General features: G+C 40.3%; 1 protein-coding gene across 1 annotated transcript in view; it reads right to left on the reverse strand.

The window, feature by feature from the left end:
- Positions 1-21,347, reverse strand: part of NOTCH2 (notch receptor 2) — an 87,804-nt gene that overhangs the window by 38,505 nt on the left and 27,952 nt on the right. The window contains exons 5-10 of the mRNA XM_032998544.2: positions 21,097-21,219; positions 5,958-6,191; positions 4,998-5,153; positions 3,682-3,870; positions 2,433-2,546; positions 1,156-1,269 (exon numbers count right to left, since the gene is read on the reverse strand). Coding sequence (XP_032854435.2) covers positions 1,156-1,269; positions 2,433-2,546; positions 3,682-3,870; positions 4,998-5,153; positions 5,958-6,191; positions 21,097-21,219 — 930 coding nt within the window. The remainder of the gene's footprint in view (positions 1-1,155; positions 1,270-2,432; positions 2,547-3,681; positions 3,871-4,997; positions 5,154-5,957; positions 6,192-21,096; positions 21,220-21,347) is intronic.

Genomic DNA, 21,347 nt, shown 5'->3' on the forward strand with positions numbered 1-21,347 from the left:
TGACAACAATAATTATTCCTCTCCTAATTAGAACTAATGCATTCCCCTGCTTCCAACAAATTCATTGTTTCTTCAGGACTTTGGGAAGGGGGAGAGGGTGTACGTGAAGAGATGGGGGAGGAATTTTTAGGCTAATCTTGGATATATTCTGTACAGTGCAGAATAAATTAGTGAAGTAAAACTTGCCTTAACAATTTGATTATTGGAATGATTAAAAATGAGGAAAATTGCACATCAGGCTAGCCAACTTAATAGCACATTTTTGGGGACAAAGGTAGCTCCAGGAACCATTCAGACTCTTCCCTAAAGCCAAGGCATTCCACTCCTGAATCTGCATCACGAGCAATGCATCAGGCACCATTAACTGAAAGCAACCAAAAGTCGTTCCCTACTGAGAATTAGAGCGTAACAGCTCTGAATCCTCTTATTTAATCAGATGTAAAAATTAAAATAAAATATATCTACATCACTCCTAGAGGTCTGAAGATAAGAAAATCCCATAATCAGACCTGACACTTCCAAATGTGTAATTAACCAAGAAGTAAAGGAACTCAGTGTATTAACCAAAAAACACCTCGGTTCCATCTACAGCTCTGTCAAAATTTATGTATGATGACTGACAAATCATTTTAACTACATTCTGGCAGGCAGCTACCATGTGGTATTTCTTCCAGTGGACACAATTTTTACTGCATTTCAGTCCTCCACTTTTGACATAAAATAGCCTGACACAACAGAAATCAGAATACACAGCAGTACTGCTCTGTCCATCTCTTGTTCTTCAACTGTATGCTATATAATCCGACTTGGAAGAAAGGAAGGTAAGCCACAGATAAAAGGCTTCACACTGCTGTTTTTCCACTCATGGATTCCATAGTCAATACAGGAGAAGCTGTTGCCTTCTGAGAAGCAAGAGATGGGGCTGAAAGCAGGAGGCCAGAACCCCCATCAGTTGTGAACTTGCTGCTGTCACAAGTGAAAGGGCTTCTATACTTAAATACTATTCTCTGCTGCAAAGAAGTAGACAAAGCTTTGCAAGAAACAAGCAGTATTTCAGAGAAAGAAACAAAGAATTCTGACACTTCTTTGACCATCCCTTTATGTATTTAGGTTACATGCGATCTCCAGCCCAGGGGCTCTGAACACAAGACTAACCTGTGGCGCACTGGCACTCATAGCCATTGGGATGGTCGATACATTTGGCTCCATTGAGACATGGTGTGCTGGAGCAGTCATCTATATCAATCTGACACACAGCACCGCTGAATCCTGAAAGGCAGAAAAAAAGATGAAAATCCAGAAGTAATTTGAAGTAGTTAATCTAAACAGCTGCGCTGCCAAGAATTATTTATTAGTAAATCCTTAAAACCACTCAAATATAAGCTCAGTAAAACTAAACTCAGTTGCATTATTAAGCATATGCACTAAGCCCTGGGTGTACTGGTTCCTCATCCAAACCACAAGCCAAAACATAGTTTCTATGCTCCAGGTCAGAGGAGCCTCAGCTTGAAAACTGAGATGGCCAAGTCAAACAGAAATAGAGCAGGTGGAGCACAAGTGGTGGCCACTGCTGGACAGTATGCCTGTCTATAAAACTGAGAGGCCACAAATAAAAACTGTCAAGTAATCAAAGTAAGTCATTTAAATGAAACAGTAACGCACACTTCACTAGAGCCTTCAGACTAGAATTACTACAGCAGTGTGGAATGCGGTACAATATAGCACCGTATCTTTCAATGCACTTCTTGAAACAGTTAACGAACTATCAACAGGGTATGTCAGATGATGCAGATCCTTAGGCACTTCAGGAAAAAAAATTAAAACTCCAGGAATGTTTCTGGAAGAGCCAGAACATCATTAGTCAATAAGAAGGGATGCAGAGCAGGCTTTTGTCCAGTATATTCTGAACTCAAAACTTTTTGGAAGCCATCAGAAAAACAAGTGATTTTACTCTGTAGCTAACACTGATCCCTCGGCTCAGCCTTTATCCTTCTTTTCTAAAGTGGAGACCCAATCCACCTCTCTCTTCATGTAAACGACAAACTATACTGATGGAAAAATGGCTTCTACCTAAAAACCTCAGAAAAAGACAAAACACATGTGGAGGCTCTGATTTTTAAAACGTATTTAGAATTATTTACCTATATCTCACTATGATATCCACAACGACAGAAGTTCATGCCGCCAACTACCCTTTAAGATGAGACATCCAACTCTGTGTTTCTCAACACTTACCCAGCTACAGACACAATACTATTGCAACCAATGCATGTCTATTCTTATTTACCTGTGATTGCAACTCACTCGTTCAAACAGATGCTGCACTAAGACAACAGAAACTCAAGAAACATGCCACCCGCAATCTCTCACTGGTTATTTATGCAGATCTTGGTAAGGTGAAGCAGGAAAATCCTCCAGAAATAAGTACTTACCAGGAGGACAAACGCAGAGAAAGCGGTTTACTTTATCAAGGCACTCTCCATTGTTCACACAGGGATTACTTAGACACTCATCAATATCTTCTTCACAGTGAACACCTTTAAAACCTGTTTAAAAAAAAAAATAAGAAGAAGTGACTGAAGGCCTTAAAAAGTGCCCTTGAAAGTGTAATTGCCTCTTATACCAGTGCTGAAAGTCTAAGCCTAGTTTCATTGCAAGTTTGCAGTTTGGACAGAACCCACGAGGTTAGATCACACACCAGAGATTAAAAAGGGATGTTGAATGTGTATTTTTCACCGTTGCTGAACATGCTCATTTAATCATCATCCTCAGAAGTTTCTTCTGAATTCACATCTTATGTTTTCTTCCACTTGATGAGAAGAGGTTATGTTTTAACACTTTGGAGATATCAATATATTTGGTTATGAACCAATACAAGGCAAAAGATAAAGAAACAAACATAGCAGATAATTTTAGCTCAAGGCTTTTTAGTTAATGACAGGGTAAAAGGAAAATGCTAAGAAGGGTGAAATACTTGGGATGAGTTCCACCTTTCAAAACAGATTAGATATTAATAAAAACTCATTCTAGTTTTCATGGTCTTGGCTGATCACCTGCAGGGGTCACAATTCTTTCATTATACTTTATAAGACTGCAACTGTCAACTTGCACCCTTTTCTTTTTTTACCACTTTTTATCAGAAAGCAAAATAGCAGAACATTCATATGCTGGACATGTAAATTTCACAAGCATAATTTCAATCAAATAACTTTTTTTTACAGTTATTCCCTCAGGTCAGTGGGAGCTTGCATCATTTGGGTTATTTTAAGCAGAGAAAAAACCCAAACACTATTATCTAAAATCTTCATACACATATCTCTAAACACAGTCATTTTTTTTAAGTTCGCACCTGCTTTGCTTTCACAAATGTAAGTTTCTGAACACATACTTTACCAGGTATAGTAACATATATGTTGCTACACATATACTCCAGCTCAGAATGCTAACTTACTTTGCTGATGCAGAGACTGGTTTCTTTCTCAGTCCTCTAATTGCCTTCTCCCTCCCCCACACAAATGCCAAGTCCTCCTGGCTGGTGCCACCACATCAGGCATCATTTCATTTAGCCTCACCCCTTTGCAATTTTGTGTTCCACCTCAGCAGAGCTGGCAACCCTCCCTGTGCTCTTTCTGATTCTTTCCTTTTGCTGGAAGCCCTGTGTTTGTCAGAAACTCCCCTCACCTGGCATACAGAGACAAGTGAATCCTCCGATTTTATCCAGGCAGGTGGCATCATTTTGGCATGGATTTGAATGGCATTCATTGATGTCCATTTCACAGCGAGGTCCTGTGTAGCCCTTCAAACACTCGCAGTGGAAAGAGCCTTCTGTGTTTACACATTTCCCAGCATGTTCACACGGATTGCTGTTTGCTGCAAGAAAAATATATATATTCATGTGTGTCAAAACCTTCCCTCAAAGCAGGAAAGCCACAGCATTCTTTATTAGTCATGGTCTTTTCCAGTGCATATTCCTTCCTGGCAAGTAATACCAGGGGAAGACTGTTCATCCTTCTGGGGAAAGGCTGCTATGATTGAAGAAAACATGTGGCAGTTACTTGCCTGTCAGAGGCAAAAAGGAAGATTGCTGTCATTACCAATGAACCAAAGAAGCACCTCTGGTCCATATTACTAGTGACAGTTCTTAAGAGGAGAGTATCAACTAGCAGGAACTAGAGAATTAATGGTGCTTTCAAGGCCTTATCTCTATATCATCTTTTACATTTACTTCACTCCTGAGGCTGACAAGATGCTGCTACAGCCACAAAACATCCAAACTAGTCTTCCGTGTGTTTTCAGAAAGAAATGGCACGCTTTTGCAAGGCTGACTGAGGAACGAAATTCAAAGTAGTGCTTCTTTCCAACGCTTCTGCGGGTGCTGATTCAGTATTACCTTCATGCATCACACTCTAGAAGCATGAACTAGCACTCATAAAACTATAAGCAAGTCTGTGAGTCCAGCTAATCCCCAAAACAACACAGCAGCATGATATCAGAGAACTACAGCTTTAAAAGCCTACACGGTCACCAGTCTCGGAAGGCATTCAAATGGTCCAGCCATATTCTGGCTGTCAAACAGCCTTGATGTATTTCTACCAAGGCAGGAATTGCAACAAGTCTCACGCTAACTGTGGTACTTTCGTTGTACACTGCAGTTCTAAGCGTCAGCTTAATTATCACATCTGTTTGCGTGCACTCCTCGCACAATGGTAAAGCTCTCTTGCACAATGAGGAATGGTTAGGCATCTCACTGCTTTTCATTCTCCACAGGCTCACAGCTCATCATGGACAGCTATTCTGACCCAACTCTTTGCCCCAAGCCTCACACAAGATTTAAAACTCATCTAAAGACACTGAAATGGAAGGGGGAGAGCAGGAAAGGAGTCACACTTAGGTTGAGAAGCTTCAACAAAATGTGTATTCTTGCCCCTCTGTTGGTTCATAAAGCAAACAACCCAACTCCCTCTTCATGTACTCACAAATAACAAATAGAAACTCACCCATTGCACACTCATCCACATCCTCAGTGCAGTCTGCTCCCTTATGGCCTTGAGGACAGGTGCAGATATAATGTCCATTCACAGGATTGGTATCACACAGAGCACCCTTCTGGCATGGATTGCTAACACATGCATCATCCAAGTGGCACAGAAGACCTAGAGAAGCATCCGAGTTTATCCAAAAAGTGAGAAATAGCAGTCAGACTGTATGTTACACAATCAAATCCTCTGTCCTGATATTTCAAATAGAGACTCCCACAGCCAGAAGCTTGAGCAATAACTTATAGGCTTCAACCTATATGCTAAAACAGGGATTTCATGACATACTTCCAAAACACAATATTTAAATACAGATTCTGTGACTTCAGAGGTGTCTCCAGCACTTCTGAAGCAGTACAATGGCTTACCATTACCAATACCTCCTCCTTGGAGCAGTTAACTAACTTTTATCTCTAACCAGCATGATGATATTTCTGACAGCTGAAAACACAGGTGCACACGAAGTTCACCTTCTTAATTCAGATATGCTGATCACTTGTATTTCAGGGTAGTAGGAGACTTTCATATTTTTACCTACCCTACAACAGCCAATTTTCCACTATAACAGTGTGGGCATCCTCAGCCAGGCAAAAGTATCTAAATTTGCTTTCTGGCACAGAGCTAGTCACCCTCATGCATAACTTCTCAGGCAAATACAGATCCTCCTAAGTGCTAGAAAAAGATCTGCTTGCCTTGCAATCTAAACTGTAATAAGTTTGTCTTCCAGCCTAATACAAATACTTTTTTGTCCTAAGCTACAGAGGTTTAAAAGGTCTTTACTCATGGATAGCACATGTTTTCTTTTTGTTCTTGGTTTGGTGACAAAGTGTGTAAAATAAACACATCACTTTAAACAAATGTATAAACTTCAGGAAGTATTTTCTACCAAGTGCCAGGCCTATGCAAGTTTTCTGCCCTTACCCGCCTTTCCTTCTGGACAAATGCACGAAAAAGAAGCCACTCGATCAATGCAAGTAGATCCATTAGCACAGGAGGCAGTGAAGCAATCATCAATGTTCTTACTGCAGTCGTCCCCGCTCCAACCATTGACACAGACGCAGGCATAGCCTCCGTTGTGGTTGGTGCAGGTACCTCCGTTCTGACAAGCGTTGGGCTGGAGCTGACATTCATCAACGTCTTCAGTACAGAACTGGCCTGATGCACAGAAAGAAACAAGTTCAATAAAAGTTGTGACACTCAGACACAAGAAGATTCTTGCACAGATAACATAACCAAGGGAAGCACTGTAGTCCAACCTGATTGCCACTTCTTATTTCTAGGACCTTTGAGACTGAGAGCTTCACAACACTGGCATCTAACCAGGCAAAAGACAACTAGCATCTGTATCTGTCCTCGGGTAGGAGCTGAACTGCAAATAACTTTGGAAAAGTACCATGTGAGAGCCAGCAGACAGCCTGCAGTATATGAAGATACATCTGAAAGGATGTGAGAAGCAGAAAGAGTGAAGGTCTGCCTGCAGAGCAGCCAGAGGGACTAAGAAGGGAGAAGACAGCCTCACATGAAAATCTCAGTCAAAGCAGCGCTAACAGGCCAGCAGCAAAGTAACTCTTGTCAGGAGAGCTTAATTCTTTCCTATAATAATTACGCATCAAATATTACTTGATGAGGAAGAATAGAATTCTTGAGACTCCTCTACCTAAAACACTCATTTTCCTACCCCCAGGTATTTTCACAGATAACTACAAATAGTTGGTGGTTTTTTGGTTGATGTTTTTTTACTTAGAAACAAAATAAATACTCTAATAAAACACTTTAATGACTAGATACACTGGAGGGAAGAAAACAAATGTATACTGTTTCAGGGAGTTTTAAGGAAAAAGACCACTAGACCACTAAGTATGAAATCAGTTTCACGGGACACAGAATTTCACAGTCACATCTATAGGAAGCTCTGCAATTCGTATTTACTATTTATTTACCCAAATCCATCTTGCTTTGACATCAAGATCTAGAGAACCTACCACTTGCATCAATATTTTGTTTCAACACTTATTCATCTTCCCAATTAAAGTTGCATGGTTTACTTCTAAGCTGAAATTGTTGAGTTTAAGCTTCAAGTCATTCTTGATTTGAGTTTCTGCAGCAGATAAAACCTAATTGCTAAGCACCAGTGGATTTCTTCCCAGGCTGACATATGGGAGCACATGTGCAACCACAGAGTACTGGTCACAGTCCACAGTCATCTTTTTGATATTTTCTCCCCTTTCTGTTACATTAAGCACTGAAAGGTTGACATTTTTTTTTTCTTTTTTTACACTTTCTTATAACTTGCTTTTACCACTCTTCCCAAAATGCTGATAGGATGTACATAACAGCAAAAGCCCATTTTTTATCAGAGAACAAGATTAGATTTTTTTGTTATGACCTTCCCCCACCCTCCAGCTGACACCACCACCTCCCTCACTAGCTTGCAGCAGCTTTCCATTATTTGGGTCAAGACTCTTAAGTAACTGTGTTGCTACTATTAAGATCCTCTCATTTGTCATCTCCAGCTACTCTATCAGCTGCGCACTTACATTTACCTGGAATTCCCCCCTGTATTCCAAGAATAAGAAATTCCAAAGCAGGCCACGCATCTTCCCTGCCAATTTGCCTGGGCTCCAGTTTATTCAGGTTTGTCAATTTAAAAACACTCATCAGATGTTGCTTACCAGTCACCTTGTTTATTAGTGGCCCAGAAATTATGATGCAAGTGCACACACACACCCTCCTCCAATATAAAGAACTGAAATCTTTATTGATGGCAGGAATGTAAAAATGTTCAGTCTTAACCATCTCCATCTACTATACTAAAATCATGATTCTTTTTGTTTTCAAAGTACTAAACAAATCTTAGCCTTTGGTCCTGTGAGCCCTGGATTTTTTTTCCCTTTGTGGCAAAGAAATATATTATTATTTAATAAAAAAAAAAAAAAAAAAAAAGAAGTTGCACAACTGACTTTGTTCTGTGCATGTGTTCCTTCTTCCAGCAGGCCTACTTCAAAACAAGGATTTTATCACTTAAAAAAACACAGTAAAATTTTAAGAGTAATAATAATTACAATACAGTTTTCAGAATTAATCCTCACTTCCCAGTTTGCTTAGTAAAACAGTTGGGGGGAAATCTAACACTTCATATTGTTATCTGAAAAACACAGATCTCTACCTTATGAAAAAACAGAGCCATGCATTTGTCATAATAGAAGTCGTTTGTTCATTAGCTTTTGATATTAGCTTATCAGAAACCAAACTGAAAAGAGTCAGTTATCTCAGACTGGTTCCTAGTAGTCGTGCGTATCTCACAAATCAACACAACTGGCTTCCTTTAAAAAAAATAATCAAGACCTTATTTGCTTATTATAAAACTGATTTTCCTTCTTTTCTTGGAGACGGCCCAACCCAGATCAAAGAACACAGTCTGTGACGAACACTCATCCAAAGCACAATCACTTTGCAGAAGCGTTCTCGAGGCATTTACATCCTCCTTTTGACTGCGGCCCATTTAAACTCGGTATCATTAAAGCATAAAGAGTTTTCAGTGCTGAAGTTGCCACACCACTCTGGATTGTTACGCCTCTCTCAAAGCCAGTTGCCTTGTGATTGGCTGAATGGAACTCCTGAAATACAGCATTTTGTGGGTGATTGTTGGTGGACTGGGGTCGGGGGCATGCATGCATGTTTGTGGTTTGTTTTGTTTTTTTGTTTTTCTTTTAAGCAAAAATGGGCAAAAATACTCCCTCATATAAACTCTCTGGGTTTGTTTTTAACTTCCCATTTCGAATGTCACTAGTAATATCAACAGTTATGATTTATTTTAATTTTTTTTCCCTAGCACTTTTTCTCCACTTCTAGAAAGGACAAGACCAAGTGGCATTACTGATGTCCTTGCAATAACCCTATGTCCTAGGCTATTCCATACTTCCATAGCCCCAATATAAACCAAACTTTTTAAAGTTATATCCACGTCTCCATAAGAGAAGAAAAAAGCAGAGCTTAAACGTCTTTGAGCAATTCAACGGTATTTCAAGAACATACCATGTTTGAGGTCCTTAAATTTGATCTTCACTTAGCTTCTCAGATTTCTAATATTCCTTTTGCAGCTACCAGATCACAATCATATTTGTGTTTAATTATGAATACAAATCAAACAGAGCTCCATCTTAATAGAGTTTGTTTTAAAAACAAAGGAAATTCAACTCAGTGTATTGAGTGGCATAAATGAACAATTAACTATTGCATTTTACTACTGAGTATTTTAATGAAAAAAACTTGTTCTTTATTGAAGTTATAATTGAAATCCAGACTCAACTTCTGGACAAAAATATACAAATCAAAAGCAACATAAGGCAAGCAGAGCATATCAATCTAACCACATTAATAAGTACTCAGTCTCATCACCATCAGGCAATGTAAGCGTAACAGTTTTTGAAAGATTCTGGAACTGTGTTTTAAAATACTACAAAGCCCATGCTAAAATCCAAGGTGCTCTCAATTTCTTAACCGGAGTCGGTGAATTGGCAAGAATGAAAAGCAATCTCAAGTTTACTGAAAATGCTTGAGCCCTTATTGAAGTGGAGCTTGAGTGGCTTGAAAATTCATTGTGTAGCCCAAAGTCTTCAAGAGAGAGAAATAAAGGTTGTGTTGGGTTTTTCCCCCCCAAAAAAAACATCACACATATTTGTAAATGGCTTTCAAAACTGCCCTCCCTCAAATCGGCATCATCACTTCATTCTTAGTGGGACTGCAGGATGGCTACAACGTCTCATTCTCCCAAAAGGGCTGATTTACCCCCAGAAGAGACTTCAACATCTTGTGCAAATGAAAGAAATAGAGGAATGTTTTGGGCAGGTGCTGCAAAGAAAAGAGTTGATCCTTCTGCTGTTAGCTACCTAGGTCTTCAATGTAGTGTCTGTCCTGAGAGGTTCCTGAATAACTTTTTCATGGCAGAGACAGAAGTCTCTTTCAGTGTTGGACATAAAAGAGGATTTAATTTGAAAACTTCACCATGAATATTCCGCACAAGACTTGTCTCTGCCAGGTTAGTCAGGTAGCTTTAAAGCAAATGAGACAAAAGAGCTCTGAAACAGTTTACTTCAGGGATGCTGATTTGACTTAATTGCAGCTCAACCAAGTATATTTATTTGTAGTCATGTACCTGGTAAACTTATTTTCTGGTTGTTAAGAGTTTTAGGAAGAATCAAGCCTTTCATTCATAGAACTGAAATTCAGCTTTCAAGTGCAAACTCCATTATGAATGGTAGAGTGTAATACACGTGTTCGTAACCCTAGTGCTTCTGAATGCCACCACCACTTCAGCTAAATGTTAATTCATTTAGCTGAAAGTTTCTGGAGGCATTTATTTTCTTGTGCTCTTGCTAGTTGCAACTACATTTCTAAAAAACACAGTAAGTATAGGGTAAACTAGTGAAGGCAAGCTCAAATACACTAACTGTACAATATTTTAATAGAAATGTAGAAACATACATATAAAAGACAACAAGAAAGGAAACACAAATTACTCCAAGAAGCTAATAAAAGCCTAACCTGACCTTGATATTTGCAGAGCCTGGGAAATAAGCAAAATGCCGACTCAGGTTTTAAGTGACCTTGTACAAAGTAAACAGCTAGTCCATGTGGTATTTCAAAATTGAAAACTAGAAGTAGAAAAAGGGAACAGCCTCCAACTCTTAGCACTTTTTGCCCACTATGAAACTAAGTTACTTCCTGCATATTTCCCCTCACAAAAGCCGTATGGAGTAAGACAGACATGCTTGCTGCTTTGATTGCTCCCATGTTCAGACCAGCAGGAACTGCACAGGAACTCCAGGACCTTCTCTTTAGGCAGACGTGGGACAAAGTGATTCACAGCCCATCAAGTAGCTATACCAGATTTCATTGATGAGAAACAGCCAATCCCTTCCCCTAGAGATCTTTACGTTAAAAAGAAAATAAAGCCTCATTTATAAAGACAAGGCAGATAGCACATAAAATGAGTACAATCCTACACTGAAAAGCATAGTATTAGCTTGAGCAAAGAAGAAACCAAAACAGTCACCCTGGGAAGCAGGAGCAGATGTCTCCAAAAGCCGATCCTACCAAACCATACAGGCTTTGACTAAACCCCAATTCCAACTGCACTCATCCTGCAGCTGAATGCAGGACCTTCAGGCAGTTCAACCAGAGGTCTTAGTCTTTGGCAGAGCAGACTTTCCATAAAGGAAAAAGTTTTCTTGGCCTCTTAACAATGCTCCAGCAGGAAAGACTGCTGATGCACAGCTGGAGTACCAGAGGCTAAAGCTCCCGAGAGGAGATTTCACATGCAGTTTAAGCATTAAAAACATTTAGTAGGACAAAGGATGCAAATATCTTCTTGTGCCTTGAAAAAAATCAGTTCCTTGAAAACTGAGCTGGGTAGAGACAGCAATGTCTGTTTCTCTCAAAATCACAACAGCACTGGACTCAGACTAAACTGGAAATCAGAATATCTTAAAAGTGTAATGATACTGGAAGGGAAAGATAATCCATCAAGAATCACAAACTGGTCCACAAGGTCTTAAGAGGCTCACTGGAAGAGGAGCATCAGGTTTCAAGAAGCTCTTATGCCCCCATCCTCTCAGTATCCCACCAGAAGTTTGTCACTTATCTCAGCCTAGCACTCCAAAATGCAGGGAAGAGGTCACTAGCTCTCTTGAAAGGGCTATCTGGGAAACTATAAACCAGATCTAGACAGAAACTTTCTGAAAGAGTAATTTAATTCACAAACTATTTCAAAGATTCCTGTATAGTTTTTAAACACAATCAGTGTAGCTAAGGAAAGCATGGCTCATTAGAACTGTTTACATTTTTTCTCCAAGTTTCAAAGGACTACTAAGCAAGAAGGTGAACAGCACCTTATCAAGACTCAAGAACAGGCTAAGAGATAAGAAACAGTATTTATATAAATGACTGAATCTACCTGCAGCAGAACGTCAGCAGTGCCACACTGCAAGCGACCACGTGGTTTCTTCCCCTCCCTAACCACCCGTGCGTATTCAGGATGCCGGCTGGCAGACTGCAGCTGGCTGGGGAAGGACATTTCTCTGTCCAGTTCTTTCTTGTAACATGGAAAATGTCTGCATTGACTGACTAACCCAAAGCATGTTGGTCAGTCAGGTCAAAGCTCAGTGTCCTCAACTTGCTGCGTGAGTCTCATCAACAAATGGAAAAAGAAAAAAAATGCATGGAACCATCGGGGCCTTCTGGTAAAACGGTGTTTATGAACAATACTTTAGCTCCCATGTTTCTGAATTGTGTATTTGTAAAAATATTCAATTAATCTTTAACCCACAGAATTATCCATACTCCTTGAAAAAAGTAAGTTACAATTAATGAATACATACAAGCACTGCAGCATTTAATTAATGGCCTGGAAGGAGACGAACAGTAGGCAGTGCCATCTTTTAACAAAATAACATTGATCTTATCCAAGAGGAAGGCAGGGAACTTCAGACAGACTCAACCAAGCGAGGTTACCGGCCAGTGCAACAGCAGACAAGGCTCGATGCACAAATGCTAAGTAAAATACAAAGGCAAACAGGCTTGTTGCAGCAGAAGGTTTAGGTTAGGCACTCCTTGAGGAAATGCTTCAGCTTCCCTGGAAGAGTTCAGTGGGGACCTCTGCTCAATCACAGCTTTCATCAACAAAATAAACATCACTGACAAGACATTTGACTACAAGGAAGAACTACTAATGCAAACAGTTGTTCTTGTGTAATAGCAATGACATAGCCTCAGTCTGGAATACATTTTGCAGTACTGAAGCCACCACCTCTGAATAAAGACACTGAAAAGGGGTGGAGTTCAGAGTCCGACAAACCTACGGAGAGAAGAATTTCATAAGAGACTTACAAAGCAATTGTTACTCAAAGGCAGAAAGACAGATGATAAAAAGTGTAATACAACAGTTATTGCAGGAAAGGTACAGCACATGGAAAAATATACAAATGAAAATATTTGATCATTTATATAATTCGCTTTATAGACAAAACGTATCTCAAAGCAAAGAGCTTCAAACTTCTCCGAAAGAAGCAACACCTTTATACAGACAAGAACATCCAGAGCATTAAAAAGGTAATACTGCGAGAAAGGGATGTCAAGCATGATGTCCAGATCACATCCAAATTCCGGAGTCTCCAACACAGCCATCTCCACAGCTTCCTGCAGGCAATCGGACGAATGTAACTGCTGCTTTCAGCTCCACTGCTCTCCAGCCTGATGGCTTCAGGCACACACACGATTCAATGGACTGCACTGTTTATAGCTGCAAAAAGTGCCCCCAGTTGCATGTGTGTTTAACAGTTTTCCTGCTTAAGTATTACAGTAGTTTCTCCTGAAAAAAAAGGCTGAAGCCAAGTATTTTCTCCCGTTGCAGGGGTTTTCTAAGGAAGTGAGAAGTACCACAGCTCTCAAAAAAGCGTTCCTTCCCCAGGATCTCACAGCATCTTTCTCTCATTTGAAATACAGAATTACAGAGCAGTAAAGCAGTAGCAACCATTCCCAAAGCTCAGGTATTGGGATTTTGGTTTTTTCTTCAATAGATCTACTGTATCTTGTGTGATGTCAAATGCCATCCAAGATATAAGATCTTAATATAGAATTTGAACAATTGAAGATTAATCTACAATTGTAGCAAGCAGAGTAAACATCTGTGTTTATTTTAGACTAATATGGTGGAGAAAAGAGTTTAATTTCATAACCACACTGGGAAGCATGTAGTGGAACTAATGGGCTTTTACAAGGGATTTTACAACCCCCAAAATACAAAACTCTGGGCTTTAAGAGACTTACACACGCCCTGATCCATTAAATACTGCCCTAAATCACTCCCCACAGACTATTGGGTAGAGAGGGCAGTCCTGACAGAGCTCTTCAGAGGCAGTAATACGAATGAACAGAACCAAATTAATTAAAAATTATTAGTGATGAGCTAATGACAGACTGATTTCATATGGCAGGGGCAGGTGAAATGACTGGGGACAACAGCAGGGCAGAGAATTAACTGAAAGGAAACACACTTCACCAAGCTACTCTCCACGTTGCCCTTCTCTCTACTTCCTCTGGAAAATCCAGTGAATCAGGGAAATACCTAACAAGTGAAAAGATCATGTAACAGTTGGAGCCAAACCTTACAACAAAAACTTCATATTCTCAAGCTATCTCAGCAACACATCTTTAGTAATTATCCAAAGACAAATCACCTCATTCTAAGTACAAGGGAAGGGACAGATACTGCCAGAAACAAGTCAGCTGCAGATAAAATAACTGTTACCTATTAGCCCAGTCTCACAGCACACATCCACAAACCCAGCCTCACCAGCATAGTCTAGCTTATTTTGTTTCGGTGCCAAACACATGCAAGATGTACTGAAAACTTAAAGACAGCTCCACAAGAGATTATTTGGCACATTTGATCACAACGAGTACTTCCCGGCCTGGAAAGTCACCAAAGGCACGAGGGAAGACGCAGCAGCGTGGTCTAAATTGAATGCTGTCATTCTGTCATCAGATCAGTTGAGCTGTTAGCACCTCAGGTGTTTTATTACAGCTACCTCCTAACCAAGGCTTGCTGTTAGGAAATGGAAAGCAGCACAAAACAAATGGGAGGTTGTGGTAGGTGTTCCAGAATCCATACTGGATAAGGTACTGACTAATGGTGTAACTTTTAATGCCTCTGAAACCAATCTGCTCTGCACAACATTGGGATCAAGTATCAGAAGAGAAACAAAGAACATCCAGGACAAAGTTTGTTTATGTCCAGTGCTTCAAATCATTCGTACACTCAAACTTAGAGCTGCCAGCTCCAGAAGCTGCCACATGCTCCCTGCTCCCTTTGTATCTGCCAGTTCAAACAAGAAAGAAGAAAAGGAATCATAATCCCTCTTGGCCTCTTTCAGAGAGCTGTCTCTTGGAGATACTACCGTAGTGACAGCAAATCACCAGCCAACCTGCCAAGTTTGGCACAGACGGATCTCAGCCAGTACCAAAGAGGCTACTGTGCTTTTTAATAAAGTCTGGAAAAGCACCAGAAAGTCTACCATTGCTACGCCACTGGGAAAGATAGCTGCACTTCCCGCGGGAGGCTGGCCCAGCCTCCCTGTACGAATACAAAGGTAAAGACTGCTCTTTGCACGTTATGTATGTGCATACCAACCAGAATCAGAAAGGAGTGCAAGCCTGACAGCATGCTCTGGCAAGTAATAGTCAATACTCTACAGAAAATAGTAAGGATGTATATGCCATCATTTAGGAGACTGGCATGTTCAATGTTTATGATCCATGTCACCTAGCATCAGGGTTAGTACCTCTACATTTTGAGCATCTAAGTATTCCAAGCAAGGCAGTAGTTTTTTTTGAAACACCAAGTTAACATGACTTGTTACTGGATACTTTGTGATACAGAAGCTGAGGAAAGTGGTATTTGGCAAAGAAAGTTTTAAAAAACAAAATACCAGAGCATACGATCTTACATAAAAATGTTAAACATTAGCCTTTTGATGTTTATCCTCCCTTCTTAGCAAAGAAAAGTCACGTCTGCCCAGAGTTTAAGGCTGGGATTTTCAAAGAAAACCAAGGTAGGGAGCAAATATTACTCTAATTAAATAGGAATCGAACCCTTAACTCACCCCTTTGGAAATTCCTGCCTAAAGCTCTGCAGAAAAAGTAACCCTTGTGCTAGTGTTTAAGAGCATATGACCAAGCTAACGGCTATTTTAATTAAAAAGCATAGCCCTGCTGCCTGAAGAGCTTTTCTGCTCAAGACAAACATTTGCTTCTTAAGCTAGCTCCCAATGCTGGAGTTATTTGGTGGAGTCAGCTGTTAGCACACTGTGCTTCCCTTGAGACAAAAGGTCGCCTAGATTTTTAAATACACAGTTCACTGGAGCCCCCTTTTCAGGGGAAAACAAAGCCTAAATAAATACAACTGCCATGGGAGTCTCGCCTTTCCAGCCACAGGGCTAGAAATAATGAAAAGAGGCAAGCAGGCCAAGCCTGCAACTGAAGCACTATGATGTAGATCTTCCAAAACCCACTTGAGCGTGGACAGTGTGTCCCCCAAGCCTAGAGACTCATCCCACAACTCCTGATGTAGCTCTTCAGGAGCAAACTGTGCAAAGGACTTAACTCAATGGAGGATACAAATCTTCATCTCTGCTGGGTGCCATTCCTGAAAGGTGATTTGGGCCAAACATATATTCAAGCTGATCCTCCAAAGCACTGCAAGCTTTCCCCAGTGAGGTAGGAGTCCTTCTTAGCCAAGAAAAACAAAAGCATTTACAGCATTTTATATTGTTAATCACTTCAGTACCCCAATTCTCAAGTCATCTTTCTTGACACAAAGCTGCACAAGTTAGATCAACAGACTAAACAGGTGCATTTTAAACAAAGCCTGGTTTCTTTCTATGAATTATAGTCTGGAATGACTGAGCAGTCTTTAAATTCTCAGATGGTTTCACCATGTCCTGTGAAAGGACACCCTAACCTTCCACATGACTTTACAGCCATGGATTGCCATCACTTCCTTTGCAACCACTCACCCATGAGACCACTCTCTGAATTTTAATTCCTGATCCCAGACCAAAAAAAAAAAAAAAGAAAAAAAAAAAAAGCAGCCGGACTGGATTTTTTTACTAGATTAGTGAGTTAAAATGGCATACTCCGTGCTCCAACAAATACCAGAGTCAGCTCAGGGGAACGGGAAGAGTGGCTGGGCACAGGGAGAAAAGGCAAAGACACCTTCTTCCTCAGACCACATCAGGCTGGTTTAACTGCTGCAGAACAGCAGCATAGAGTCTTTACATAGCATAGACATTAGCCAGGATTTTTGGCTAATTTTGACTCAAATCGCACTTTAAACACACCCAATTCTCTGGCCTGCCATGCACAGAGGAAGGAAAAAGAGACTTCAAACTTTCTCAAAAGCATCCTGATCCATTTCCAAGAAAAGGTGAGCTTTCTTACACATCTGCAGCAATGATGCCTTGAAAGGAAGCAACTGAAAGAAACACTGGTTCTGACAAAGGATTTAACCTGGGACAAGAAAAAATCATCCTCAAACAAACAAATCAGTTAACATTCAGCAACAGGAAAGATCTGGGGCAGTTTCACCGAAACACATCCAAGACTGTCGACCTCAAATTTCTAACTGGCAAGACAATCACTATAACCATATGAAATAAGAGAACTTTGAGGGTGACAAAAACATTAGTGACAGCAGGAATTTCTCGTCATTGTTTCTGAAAGTCAAGATTTTATCTTTCCGGAAAAAGCAGCAAAATGAGAAAGAGAAGGCACGCACTTCAACAAAAAAGGAGCAGTGAGCTCTATTTGAGGAGTAGGAAATTAGAACGAAAGTAAACAGTGTCTCAAAAGCTGGATTCTAGTAGCAAGCAAAAAAAACATTTAAAAAAAATGTGTAGTTATGTAGTCCAGTCTACCACCTGTTAGGGAATTACAAGAGGCAGATGGTTACCAAAAGGAATCGGGACAGATTCTGTTTCAGTAAAGGATGCTTCAATATTACTTTACACAAAACTATTCTTCATCAGATGTAGTACAACTTCTTGATTTTTCTAGCAAGGAATGGGACTGGTTTCTCTACAACGTGAAGCACAAACTACACTAACAAACATGCTAGATCATCATCCACAGCACAAAGATTAAATAAAGACTAAAACTGCAAACAGACCCATTTAAACTTCTCCAAGGTTATTTGAAAGAAGAGTCTGCAGAATTGTTATGAAGACAGCATATCTACACTGTTAAGTATTTTTAGAAATTTTAACATCCTTTCACTTCTGGCTGATGTTTTTAAGTAAGCATGCATACTTGTGTCTTTTTTTTAATTTTTTTTTTTTAAGCAGCACACAATGTCCTCTAGCCTCAAGGTCTCATTGGAAGCTTTTGATTTCCTGAAGTGTTCACTCCCACAGTTCGACACTGTTGGGCTATAAGCATTTATCAGGACAGACTCCAAAAGAGTTGTTTGCTCAGCTCTCCCCTCTTCACTTACCTTAGAGATGATTTACAATGTTATAAACCATGTTTGTGCAAAGGATGGACCTGCGCTTACACAACATTTCCTTATTGCCGAATAACTCCTTTTTTTAATTGTAGTTTACTCCTGTCAGCATCAGCTGCAGTTTCATCTTGATAAAATTTATCTCTCCAAACTATTCTCGTAGTTCTCTGTCTACCTTCCCCGTTTTGTGCTCTGCCTTATGGCTCCAAGCTGGATGTGTACTGTTATCTTGCACGTTCTTGGTCTCTAACTGAAGATGCAGGAAAGGGACTGAAGTCCATTCAGAGAAACATTTAAGAAAATGCTACTGAGATGACAGAGCAGAGTCACCGCTGGGATGACCTGCAGGACCACGTTAGAACAAGCAGCATTCAGGTGACTTGCAAGATGTTTGTCCACTTGCACCACAGTGCTGCATTCACTGGGGAGCTGGACAGGACTCTGGGGTGTCGTGGAACATCATTTGAATACACATTTATTGGGCAGAAGGAATATTACAGATACAATAAATGAATTCTTAAAGGCCAGCTGCCCAAGCACATTTCACTGCAGTCTTTCAAGCAAGGCAGCATAGAGAAAGCCTCAAACACAGCCCTCCGTTGCCATCGTGAGCCTTCAGCCTGCAGAGATGCTCAAATCAGCAGTCACACTGCAGCAGAATGGCTATCACTAAGGCATCCTGTGCACGCACAGAGCGACTGCCCTACAAGTGTCAGACATACCAATGTGAACATACACAGCTACTTCTGAAGTTACTCATGTTTTAGTTTGAATATCAAAACTGGCACTGTTCATTTCAGACAAGAGAGTTCAGTTCCCCAACGGTTCTAACATCTACTGTTAGGAAACAGCAGCTTGGCTGTTTGAAACGGTGAGACCAGTTTTAGTTCCAAACTGACCTGATTCTTGAAATCTAGAAAGCCAATGGCCTCAAGAAGCCATCATCTAAAACCACTGTTGCACCAACAGCCTTAACTTCACCATAAACAAAGGAAATTCTCAGAAAGCCCATTCCATTAAATTGTTTTAGAAAACCATGGGAACATAAGTCTTAGGGAGTTCTCTCTCTTTCCTGAGTTTCACTGAAGGGAAGCTACATCATCTTCATCAACACAAGGTTTTCAGGAGACTGTCCACACAGAAGGAAGATGGCACAAGACTAGGCCACAACACAGGTCTAACCATTTTTCCCAATACTAGTTAGTCAGAACCCATATTCAGAGACAGAACCACCACAACTGCATTGCAAAGAATTTCAGTGGTTAATCAGAGAGACAATCTACCACAAAACCAAAACACAATCACAGCCTATTACCACCAAGGTCTCTTCCAGGTGAGTTGTAGAAGTCATCCCTAGTTGACAGCAGCTATCCACCCAAATCCTGTAAAACAAGCTAAATTTACAATGCCTTCACAAAGCAAAATATTCCATTGTAGATTATATACTCACACTGTACACACTCATGATCCATCATATCCTCTATGCTTCAAGAATAAACCTGAGATTAATTTACTACTGAGAGATACTAGAAGGCATAACAAGGTTTATAATTTCTGTAGCATGGAGCAAGATTTTAAGGGTCACTGACAGGTTGTTGGCTCCACACCAAAGCTCTCTCCATGTTTTCCTTTGCAGGTTTCACTTTCTGCAGGCTTTAATAACACACAGACAGAGAAGCAGTATAGAAGTAAGGGTACTTCCTCATTAAGGGAGGGACTCAGTTTCTCCTATTCATACCTGGTTTCAAAGAGCTATGCAAGAAGTGGTGCATTTCACTCTCTTATGTGGTTTTAACTTAATTTAAGAATATATAAATTTTTTAAGTTAATGAGGGCTCTTAAATAGCAGCCTTCTTTGCAGTTAATAATGACCAGTTTATAATGAGAATCATGCTCTTTGAGGAAAAAAAAGGTAGAACAGTATGAAACCTCTGGTCTCTAGCAGTCAAACTCCTCACAGTGTGTTTGTCTGAACTACTAATCACTGCAGATGTTCTGGTTTCAAACATAATATTTTCTCAATACAGAGAAAAATGTGCTAAAGGTTCTTCAAAACCTGAGGAACTAGCTCAAGATTATGTTCCAAAACAAGCATCCCAATTTATTTTATGTAAGGCAAAATATAATGAGTCCATACCTCAGTTTTCGGGCTGTTTTTTTACCTATGATTTTGAAAGAAGGACAAAAATATACTCAACTGAAAAAGCGTGCCAGCTAAGAATGACTAGTATGACTCAAAAAAATCCACCCCAAAACCGGAGGTATTTGTTTATTTTTGAGGTTTGAAGACATTTTGTGACAAAAGATGATACAGAATTTCCTGTAAGCTGTTTCTTTACATCATGCATAACACTTTCTTGAAATTCACTTTTTCCCACTACAGACTCAGAGTAAAGCAGACTCATCTCTGAAGCAAAAATAGCTTTGCTAGTCAGAGAACTCCAGATAAAAATCAGTCACATCAGGAAAATAATAGTAGCAAAAACATAAGCTTCCCATACATATATTTCTCTTCCCTCCCTTTCTCCCACCTAACCCCCCCTTCACATTTACCCTGTTCCTTGGCTGTGTTATTACCTACACGAGGATCATTATCCCAAGTTAAAAATATCCCCAAATATATCAGCAGAACACCACTATATGTACCCACCTGTAATAACAAAGCCCTGTTTTGTACTTTTGGAACACACATATCCTCTTACAAAGTAATCCATACAAGCAGAAGTGCAGCTCCCAGAGTCGCACTGTATTGTGGCTCAAGAATCACGGTACCTGCCTGACAAACCCGAGCGCATGTAAACCAGGAATACTTCCTGGTGCAATGGGAAATTGCCCTCCATCGTGATGGCTTTGATGCAAACGATTTTCTTTCAAGGGTTCCACTGACATCTGCCCCCAAGACCGCAGAACAAGGCACACGGGAGCTGCATTCAGCCATATGCAACTCCAGTTATACATTCAGTGAAGGCCAGAAGTCCTGCATTTGTTTTTCGTAGTACATACCTGTCCACTGTGGTGGGCAGCGGCAATTGTACGTGTTCACACCATCCACACATATACCCCCATTCTGGCAGTTGTGATTTGGGCAGTCGTCAACGTTGTGCCCGCAGACGCTTCCCTCAAAACCTGGACAAAGCAGAAACACAGCAAACTGAAATGGGTTTCCAGCCCCTTCTGAAGGGAATTCACCCTTCATGCACCTTCGCTCCTTCTTTTTTTCTTAAACACTTGCCCTGTTAACATAATCCTGATGA

The sequence above is a fragment of the Tyto alba genome, unplaced genomic scaffold (genome assembly GCF_018691265.1).
Source record: "Tyto alba isolate M040663 unplaced genomic scaffold, T.alba_DEE_v4.0 Super-Scaffold_1000006, whole genome shotgun sequence".
Taxonomy (NCBI): domain Eukaryota; kingdom Metazoa; phylum Chordata; class Aves; order Strigiformes; family Tytonidae; genus Tyto; species Tyto alba.